The 11339-nt window shown below is 37.8% G+C and overlaps 1 protein-coding gene across 1 annotated transcript; it reads left to right on the top strand.

The window, feature by feature from the left end:
* Nucleotides 1-6060: 6060 nt before the first annotated feature.
* cln8 (CLN8 transmembrane ER and ERGIC protein) lies at nucleotides 6061-8151 on the top strand. The gene is made up of 2 exons (XM_030787232.1): nucleotides 6061-6588; nucleotides 7766-8151. The coding sequence occupies exons 1-2, from the start codon at nucleotides 6091-6093 to the stop codon at nucleotides 8078-8080; spliced, it is 813 nt and encodes a 270-aa protein (XP_030643092.1). The 5' UTR covers nucleotides 6061-6090; the 3' UTR covers nucleotides 8081-8151.
* Nucleotides 8152-11339: the final 3188 nt, after the last annotated feature.

Genomic DNA, 11339 nt, shown 5'->3' with positions numbered 1-11339 from the left:
TCCCCGCAGTGAGTCCCCTAGACCCCTGCCGTCAAGTCTACACTTTCCCACAGATATAGTATCTGTGACATGTAGTGCTTGACTGCAAGAACAATCCTAGCTTCTGGCTACAGTCAGACACTGCTGCATAGCATGCTATACTTCCCCTTTCCACCACTTTGTCATAACTTTGTGAGCAACATTTAAACTTTGTATTTAGTACAGACCTTGTTCAGGTACTCTGAGGGGCATTTTTTCAGATGATAATCACGCATAGTTTAGACTGAATTTCCATTATGAATAAAGGTTCTCTGCTCTACATTAAATGTGCTCAGGACATATTGCTAATCCTTAATTTCTGACCAGAAACAAGCACTGAGAGTTTTAATAATGGACTTTATTAAAGTAAATTGCGATGTTGGGTACCTTATTAGTCTGGGCAGTTAGAGACTGTGCGTGTTGTTGTGGCACTTTTCCACTTCTATTAAGCTTTTTGTATATTAGAACATACAACAAATACCACTGATTGGTCATTGTTTACTAAATCCAGTGTCAGTGTTAAGGGAGAAGGATTAGTTAAAAAAAGACTGGAGAGAACATGGTAGAGAGTGCTGGAAATGAACCTGCCTGTCAATAATGTCAAATGCTATGTAAAGCCTCTCAGATAACCATATTGATGTCCTTTGTTTTCATCTATCGTTATGACATTGTCTAAAATAGAGCAGTTGATTCAGAAGAAACCCCTCACCTGAGGGCTAAGTATCGATGTGGTGCGGGCGTGATGCTATCTGAAGGATAAGGTGGACATGGGCTGGTTACAGATGCGGTTAGAGAGCTGACAGTATGACACTGTAGAGAGACACCCTGTTGTTTGATTCAGCAGAGGTCACACATACAGTATGGTTGGTTAAAGTTCTTTTTTTTTCTCTTCAATCCTCCTGTTTTTGCAGAGTAACAGCATAACAGCTTACATTTATGCAAAAGGAGGTCTGAGGCCCTGAGGTCCAGGATTGCATCATTGTCATTGGAGGCAATGGTCTTGGAGTCTACATTGAATTGTGATAACGCCCTTGAAGCTTGTGATAAAGACAGTTGATAGTTTTTCAGTACAGACAATTGTAGAATTCTGAAAAGGCACCACTTCTCATGGTAACCTTTAATGCCGGGTAGCTTTTGAACACACAGCACCACCTTTTGGCAAACATGGCACAGCATAGTAAAGTGGCCACCCTTCAAATGACATTACAAATCTGATACCAGTTATTTTAGAAACAGTAAAATTCACTATTACTGGAATTTCTGTATGGCACAGATCTCATTGTATGTAGAAAAACATTATACTCAAAGCATGCTTCACTTTGAACTTCATTAATCCCAACCTAGTTATAATAATGTGTCATTTCGAACAGTTGTTATTAAGTACAAATATTTAAATCAATCATAAAACATATAGTCATGCCTCACCTTTCTCTGCCTCATCTCTGTCTCCCTCTTTAGCTTATAGTGCTATAGCAATGATGGACCATGATACCGGTTGCCTTAAATGTGTGCCATATTTGAAAACTGAAGTCATGTTTTGTCATTTTAAACTGGTTATATAGGGTGGTTGGAACTGTAGAATTGTAACCTTACATGGAGTGTATGTGAGAGAAAGAAAACACTGAGAGCTTATTTTTAATGTCTGGTTTATTTAGCACATGCAAAAACCAGCAACTATATTAATGACTGATCAAAGGAGCAAACAGAAAGGAAGGTACTACAAAATATTATGAAAGGAAGCAACACGAGAGAATTCCACATAATTTAAATACCAAGCTACATTCTTTTCCCAGCTCTTGTAACAGAAATTCCACATCTCCTTTTTCTTCATAACTTCAGACATTTTTATTGCCTTTGTAGCACCCATTTTGTATAGTTACTTTTATATGGAGGTATTAGAGGTGTTGAGTGTATATAGCCTTACAATGTCCTGAACAGCAGAGTTTCACTTCCATTTATTAAGGTGAAAATAGAATGACCTTTTCTTAAATCACCAGACTGAGGAAACACAAATTTGTATGATCACCATGGTTGGATGCTTTTGCGTCATGGAAGGACTACTGTATGTGTATTTCTAGAACCATAGACCTGCTATTGGTTTGCAGATGTACTAAAGTGTATTTGGGTATAAAAGACTCGCTGTTCAGGGGATATGCAGCAGTGTGTGATTTAGGTAATTCCTTTCCTGCAGCAATTTATCCAGTCCCATGTCATTTTTTATTTATCTTAATGGGGTGTATTTGTATTCATTAGCAAATGAACAGTTCTGTCCTATAATCGGTAGTTCATTCCAGTACATGCCAAAATATACTGATATAGATGAGCTTAACTTACCATGAACTCTTAAGCAGAGACATTCTTTTTCAGCATGTTTAACGTTTGATCACGCATTTTGTGTCATTCATTGCGAATGTGATTTTTTTCCCTTTTTGTTATCTTATTCATGTTTATGGTATTTTTCCTGAGATGCAGTACAGCATTATGGGCAAAAATGAACTTCTAGTTGTGTAGTGTGGCATTTGAGACATTTTGGGTGTCCGTTTGACAGAACCTATATTTTGTTTCATTCTCTTGCGCTCTTTGACCTCTTAAGAGATCTTAAAGCAGTATCCTGAGTCTCTATGGAAACAAATATTCCAATATGCAATCAAGCCAGGACTGCCAATTTGCAGGGTATATGTGCCAAATATTGTAACTCCCCTCAACAGGACCTTGTGTTGACAGGATTGACTTCAGCATTGGTTAAAGGTTCAGACATGGGCGTCTTCCACAGTTTTCAGTTCTGCATTCTTTTTCTCACTAAACATCCAAACATAGCTGTTTAAATGCAGTATAATGGCCAAATAAATGAGACATAAGCAGACAGTGAGCCATTTAGATGGGACATAGAGAAACTTTGGCTTTAATGTTTGACCTAATATCACTTAGTCATTTTCTTGCAGTTGTTAATAATTTATTTTGGTCACCTTGAGACAATTTCAGATGGAATCTTCTTTTAAACTCATACGAAGTTAAAAGCTGAATGGCTGATGCCGGGAAGTTAGGGGTCATATCTGACATCAGCTCACACCCTATTTACTGTTCCATTCCATTTACACCATGTAAATTGAAAATCAAATGATCTAGATACAATAGAGACCCAACAGTAAACATACTGATGAATATAAATGCTTGCTTTATAGCATTCCTGTTAAGTTTACAATGATGGAAATGATGCAGTTGCCACAGACATGTTGAATTAAAGATCTGAAAAGTGATAATGCTACAATGTCTTTTGAAAGCTTTTGAAACACTGTCCACTGTCTTTCCTCTTTTAGCTAAATATATATTAGGAAATATGTCACGTTTCCTTGCATTTCACCATGCAATCCTGTTTTTCCTTCTTGTGGAGTGCAACCGTCCAGAGTGCAGAGTGCTCTAGTCTCTGTATTATGTTCATCTGAACAATGCTTCACTGTTTCACATAGGATGAAAGCAGATGTTTTTGGGCCATTGTATTCACTGTTTGGACCAGAAGCAAAAAAAAAAAAGAAAAGAGAAAGGGACAATGTGAACATTAGTCTTTTAACTACTTATTCTCTTCCGAATTGTTAATGAAATTACTTAATGACTCTCAAATGAAAACTGGAAGAGAGATTCAAATGCATCAGATAGTAAAATATAGCCTTTAATCATATTTGTAAAGCTTGTTACTTTTTTCTTAATGATTAAATTAGGGATTCTGATTCTCACTAATGACATTCTTTTCCCCAGAGTTACCCATGTGTACCAGGTAAAAACTGAAAAGGTGCAAAGAATTCTGTCAAATGAAGGCCTCAACCTGTTTGTCTGTTCAGTTGCTTTTTCTAAACCAGGATCTACCTTACCACAAGAGAGAAACTGGCATGATAATTTATTACATTGTGGAGAGAGCCTCAGAGGTCATTTGGATAGAATTATACCACCTTTCAGATGTTGGAATGTCAGATGACTTTAAAATGTAGTGGAAAGATAAACAAATTCAAACAGATGTAGATGTTTAGCTGAGACTATTTTCATTTATGATACTGTATATCATATCAATATTAAGGATGAATATAATGCCAAATATTCATTATTTGTACAGAAATATATATATAAATATATAAATATATAAATGATGCTTCATTGAAACAAAACTATTTTCTGCTCTTCCTCATGGTTCAGTTTGTTTAACACTTACTTTCTCCAATTTGTTTTGAAAAGTTATTATGATGGCATGCAAGATACTGATACTGAATGTATGATTTGTTGCATCATTGCTTTTTTGTATCATAATGTTGAATGTTGTATGTTGGTTAGGGTTCATTTGTTTCAATTTTTATCGCACAAAAGTATTGATCTATTGGTTCAAGTGTTTAATTTGTGTTTATAACATTAGTTGGACTCTTTAATCAGTTTATTTCTTTATGTATCTTTTCATGTCTATGTTTTGTAATTTATTTGCTTTGATCATCCCTTGTAAATAATTCTGCCATTAAATTTTTGAAGAAAAGCCTTGTAAACGGGTGGACATGATTGCGTCTACATAGAAAGCTACATGGCAATGAAGCAGTAATTTAGATTACAAATGTTTCAGTACATATATTCATATTCTCTTAACAAATACCTTAAACAATCACTCAGCCACGGACCATATTATAGTCACATATGAAAGAACACACTTAAGTACATGAGGCACATACCCTCACGTTCTTTCTCTAGGCACTGTAAATATTTTAATTCACACAGATGTAATATACAGTGTAACACTACAAGCCATATTGTTAAATCAGAAACTTTAAGCACTTCGTAAACGTTGTGAGGACGTGTTTTAATTTTTACAACGCCCACTGTAGCCAACGACCAATAGGTTACGCCGTAAGGCGGAACTTACTTTCCAATGATCATGTGATCACACGAATGTCATATGACAGCGATAAAGCGAAAAAGTTGTGCAGAATGAGAGATATCGTGTTGATGAAATAGACGCGTCTTACCTTGTCCTTACAACAGACGTAAGTAAAAATCTTTTAGCTGTTTCTCCGTACTTGATTCAGATCGCATAGTGAAAGCCGCTTTATTTATTTTTTTGTGGTAGAATGTTCTTTATTTTATCCAATGTTAGCTTTAAGGCTGTAAAGCCAAGCTGAAGTTAGTAACTAACGAGTGGGGTTATCGTGGTCTACTAACTTACTTGTGCATTCAGATGTTCCACATTATGTTCCAAATAGTAGTCTGTTGCTGTATACTTTGACGAATACTCCAGATTTTTAAAATAACAATAACCATCTTCGACGGATTTGCAATGACTAACGTCAACAGGCCACATTCCTATACTGGCCCTTCATCCTAACAATTTGTTTGTGATCCTCGGACTCATAATGACAGTTCCTCGCGTGATAAAGTTAAAGTAATTACATTTGAAGCTTTTGAGGCTGCCAGTTTATTTTTCCGGCATCAGTTGCAAGAAGCTGAAACAGACTTGCTATGCAGTTTTAACGATTTCTAACTGGTTTGTGAACTGAAATCAAATTTTTAAATCAAAGGTTTTAAAATGATTTTTTGTACAGTCACAAATACAGCGGAGCATTGTAAAGACATATTTAATTAGTTGCACCCCAATGTTTGAAATAACCCGTTTCCGTTAAAAGCCACACCAGAACATAGCTTTAGCAGATTTCGAGGACATCGCACAGAAATTCACTGTAATTTTAAATAATAGGCCCCTGTGAGTGTGGGCAGACCTTGCATTGATGAATGGTTCGCTGACTGTGAAATCATCGTTCAACTTGTGATTAATAAAAATGTCATGTTTTGTGTTGGGGGGGGGGGGGGGGGTTCCTTTGACTAGTTGGATTTGATTATGTCAGTGGGATACTCATTGTAGTGATAACAATGGTATTACTAGTCTCTCTACTCATTTACAGGTTGTTCATTGGTAATGCATCCAACAGCTGATTGCCAAAAAATCTCATCGATCAAAAATCAAACAAGTTGTTTGTGAGTGAAAAACAAAAGTCCCATATGGAGGTCCCCGAAGCCCTTCCACATCTCCACAGCAGTATCTTCATTATGGACTACTCTTCCTGGAGCCTACGTTTCCAGATCATTGGCCTGGGGTTTTCCGTCTACACCTTTGTCTTCCTCCTCTCACACCTCATGTCTGCCGCATGCTTTCTCACCTACCGTAATCTAACTGCTAAGGAGAAGGTTTTCTGGGACCTGGCCGCCACACGGGCAGTTTTTGGGATCCAGAGCACGGTAGCCGGGCTGCGGGCACTAATGGAGGACTCTTCAGTGAGTGCGGATAAGGTGCGGGGACAAGAGGACTGGTCTTGGTTTAACGTGCTGACGGCCACAGGGTTCTTTCTCTTTGAGAATGTTGCGTTGCATGCCTCTAATGTGGCGTTTCGTTCCTTCGATCTGCCCTTGGCTGTTCACCACTTCTTTGCCCTGTCAGGGTTCGCAGGAGCAGTGGTGTGGGACTCTCTAGGCCACTTTCTGCCCATGGTGACCCTGCTGTTGGAGATGAGCACACCATTCACTTGTATTTCTTGGATGCTGTTGAAGGTAAGGCAGAATGAGGTAGAGGGATAACTAGACCTAAACATGGGATGTTGACCCCAATTGCACTCATTGTCATTTGTTTTCATTTGAAACATACTCTGTTCCCCTTCTTGTCTAATCCCTCTGACAACTGATTGGTCATGGCATCAAAAGTAATTAGTTATGTAGCGTATGTTTTGGTCTACACATTGTGCATGGAAAATTGGCCCTTGGGAACATAGTCAAATTTTTGACTTTTTCCAGTGGTGAAGCAGAAGAACTGCAAAATTTGAATGGTGCATATAATCAGTTCATAGCAAACACGGAGCGCATCTGATAGGATCTGAGATATTTTTGTTGTTAGTGGTAATAAAAGTGTGAAGTAGAACCATTCCACTGAACCTGAAATGTTTCTTAAAAGTTCTCCAGTTCCCTTTTAACGGTACTCTTTGAGGTCTGTTTCACTATGCAGTTTTTTGTGCACTTTTGTTGAGTTTCTGAAAAAGGGAAACTGTGGTCAGATCACTATCAAAGCCCCAGAAAAGAAAACAGAGGAAGTAGTTAAGTTAGACAGACTTCTACCTTAGACTGTTTCTCATGGTGTGTTTGACAAGATTTTCATGCTGTAGTATCTTCTTAGTCCACCAGTGTCTCAACCATGTAAGACTTCTTTTACAGAGGACTTTACACTAAACCATTAAACCGCACCACATAGCCAGTTAGCTGATCTGCTGCCTGAAACAGTCTTTTGAAGACTTCATATTTTGTGTTGTTCTTGTGTTACTGTAATTATGGATGAAGCAGCGCCTTTCCCCCAGGTTTTTCCATCATTCCAATGCATTTATTGGAGTTTTGAGCCACTATGACATACTACACATTTATTACACGTTAATCAAATTATAATGATTTTAAACAATTAATATATTTTGCTTTCACTTTTAGGCTTGGAGAGTTGGTGGCTTTTCAGTTTTATTTTTCATGTAACTATGCAATGAATTCCAAAACTGCCTAAAATCAATTAAAGTTATATATTATGGAGGAGAAATTTTGCCATGGGTTTATCAGCTCTCTCAGATTGAATTTCAGTTCATGAATAATACTGACATAGTCAAATAGGAAACGTCTGTTTTCATTTTTTTACTTCCGTGAACTCACCCACATCCCTTCATATACTCTGTCCGTACCCCTACCCTCTCCTCAGGCTGGCTGGTCCCGGACGCTCTTCTGGAAGGCCAACCAGTGGATCATGATCCACATGTTCCACTGCCGCATGGTGCTGACCTATTACATGTGGTGGGTGAGCTGGAATCACCTGGAGGAGCTGAACAGCCACGTGGCCCTGCCCCAGAGACTGCTGTTTTTTAGTGGTCTGGCCCTTCTCACCTTGATCATCAATCCCATCTGGACTCACAAGAAGACCATGCAGCTCCTCAATCCAGTTGACTGGAACTTCAGCAATAAGCCCGCCCCGGACAACGGCCCGGTCCACAACCGCAAAAAACCCCATGCCAGCTGATTTCTAGATTGTGGTAAAAGAAAAGTGCGTGTGCATGTGTGTGCGCATGTGTGTGTATGAGAGTGTAGCTGCTGCTGCTGGGTACTGCTGTCAGAATGAAGGTGTGACTGAGTCATCAGTGCAGGAATGGCATGTGACCTAGGACAAGTGACTTCAGGCCTGTACACACACAGGACTGTCCTCAATGACTTCTGGGTAAAACTGTCTTTAACCATTTAAAAAATATTTAGATAGATGCGTATAGAAAATGGGCTTTAATGTACAGTCCTACACCATCAACCATTTCTTGGGGAATTCACAGAACTGGTTTTCCATAGTGATGGAGAAAGGAGATGAGATACAGTTCAGTTGATATGACTGACCTTTGTGAGTCAACTTAGAAAACTGTTCCACTGTTTGTTATGGCAGAATGGATGTAAGGGTATTTTTATTTATAAGCCCTTTCTTGTGATGTCACATCTTGACACGCATGACCTTTTTTTGTTTTGTTTTTTTTCTTTTTAACTTTCCATTTTGCCAGAAAATATTCTCAGTTTCCTCACAGCTTTCCTTATGAAATTATGATGACTTGTTTTCATGTGGTGTGCAAGTGTCTGAACATGTTTTTAAGTGTTACTGCGCTGTGAGTTACTCCTGTCTGAAGTGTGCTCTGTTGCATATGTATGGATGAGGGTACTATCAATGTCACAGTCAACAGTCACCTTCTCTCCTAAGTGCACCTTGCACAAACTTTTTGGCATGTAACTTTTATGGATCTGCTCTGGTGTTTCTTTAAAGAAACTGGAGCCAAAGTGCTGTTATTAGTGTATTTTACCATACCTGCCAGGTGCACTCAGGGCTGTTCTGGTAAGGTACAGAAACACCTTGAGCTAAATAGTCACCTGAAAATTATGGATCTTCATTTATGCCCTTCTTTAGTTGGCGTTTTTTTCTCATTCATTGTATTTTAATATCATGTCCCATGTGTTTTGCCTAGTACAGTTTCAGTGCCATAACTAGAAAATCTATTTCAATGCCCCCGCATTCTCTGATGTTTGTTCTCTTTCATAGGAATTTTTATTTGGATTTGGGGATGTTTTATGTTTTATTTTTTTTGTACAAATAAAACCCTTTCCTTTTGTGCCATGGATTGCTAATAAGGGTTTGTCCCATACCAAATGTAGACTAGAGTAGACTCCTTGTTCTGCAGACAAACCCTTTTTGTTTCAGTGAAAAGTGAAATGATCTCTTTGGAAGGGTCGTTGTCATGACTTTGTGTGTGTGTGTGTGTGTGTGTGTGTGTGTGTATGTGTGTGTGTGTGTGTTGCGAGGGGGGTGAGACTGAGGGTTAGGGCGAGGGAGTGAGTGCTTTAGTGAGTTCCTTTTTTTCCCCCTTTTTTTTTTTTTTTTTTTACTTCATTTCTTTCTGAACATCTCACCACTGAGATCATGTGTTGTATTAAACAGTTACTGTTCATTTTCAGTAGATTTGAAGACATTGATAATAGACAAACCAGTAAGTAATTAACAGGCCTGTGATAACTGACAAAATAGTGATAGCTTCATACTATGTTGAATTGAACAAAGCTTACAGAGTTTACATGTGACATGCAGAGCAGTGTAAAATGATGTTGTTATTTCAGTATTGATGGTTTAAGGGCTTTAAGGTTTTTAATTTTCCTATTGTGTCACATCTTCCAACTTAGTATTACTGGCTCATTTACTAACTGATTAACTTAAAGTTTTCGTTTATAGTTTTACTGATGTCTTTCTTTCAGGTCAGCAACTTTGTCATTGTGATGTTTCAAACAGTCCAATGTACATGCTGAAGGACTGCTAATAAAATTATTATTAATCTCCAGTTTTCACTGAAGTTTCTTTTGGCTTTATGTCGATGGGCCTTTGGCCTTTTTCATAGTATGTGCCTGTCTGTTTTACCATTTTTTGGAATCTAATTTTTTTTTCAATCTCTTGTTACATGATCACCCTACACTGGCATATTTCAGTGAAATGCTGTTTTCATTGTGCATGATTTGCGCACAGGGACCATGGAAGTTAATTTAAATTATATTTATTTCAATAACCGCAACAGTGTTTTCACCAATCTTTTACAGCAGGAACAGTTAATAAAACCTTGTAATAACTAAATATTTTCTATTAGCAGTTGTTTATTTAGCTGACAGTTTTTCATTAGCATTTCTTTTTGTATGAGGTGTCTAATCGTGGTCTGCCTTTGCAGTGTAAGTAGCAGAGAAAAGTTACTACAACACTGTGAAAGCATGTACACTTTCTGGACGGACCAACTTGCATTATATGTCTATCAAGATAAATGCACCTCATATTTTGTCAGTGTAAAGGCTTTGAGGGTTAGGCCTGTACAGTTACAGCAACCGGATGTGCTGTGTTCTCTGTAATAATTACTGCATGCATTGCAGTTCTTTTCTTGACCATCAGGTGGCAGTAGAGTATGATACAGGGTTCTTTGAGCTGTGCTCTTTACCACTAATGTCTTACATTGATTATTTTGAGCTTGATCTTTAAAAAACAGCCATGATATTCAAGGTCAGATATGACAGTGATGTCTGGTCATACACTGAGCCATTAATTTCAAAGTCCATTAAAGCAAGTATGTGAAGTTCGACCCTAATCTGGATCGTGACACCACAGTTCTCTTGCAACTTACATATTTGTCTGTCTGCGCAATCATTTTCTTTAGGTGCCACCTGAAAATTCTATCATCTTTCTTTTGTCTTAAAACTCGAGGAGATTTATGTGCTGTTATGCTAACAGAATATGAGAACCAGTTGTTCACCCAAGGTAAATGTGCTGTAAAGCATGCTTTGAAATCATCATGTTAACAGTTATCTACTTCTTTGGAAAAACAAACAAACACAAACAAAAATGTCATTTATATTTTTAAAAAAAGATTAGGAAAAGGAAAGGATAAAGTAGGGAACCTCAGTAAATTTGAAAAAAGCAACGCAGATGCATGAAAGATACATGAAAGGGAGAAAATTCATATTATTGAGCTGAGGGTTGTAACCACTTCAAGTTGGAAACTTAAAAAGAGAAATACATACACACACACATATGTGTGTGTGTGTGTGTGTGTGTGTGTGTGTGTATGTGTGTGTGTGTATGGATACACATACACATATATACAACACATTCGAATCTAAGGAATATCCAGTCTAAATCCATTTGAATCTCAAAATTGTGCATGACCAACAGTTGGTTGACTTCAGATACACGTACGAAAAGAGGGGAAAAATCTAGCTTG

Source organism: Chanos chanos, chromosome 10 (genome assembly GCF_902362185.1).
Source record: "Chanos chanos chromosome 10, fChaCha1.1, whole genome shotgun sequence".
NCBI classification, from domain to species: Eukaryota; Metazoa; Chordata; class Actinopteri; order Gonorynchiformes; family Chanidae; genus Chanos; species Chanos chanos.
Note: the sequence above shows the minus strand (reverse complement) of the source record. Positions and strands in the feature narration are given on the sequence as shown.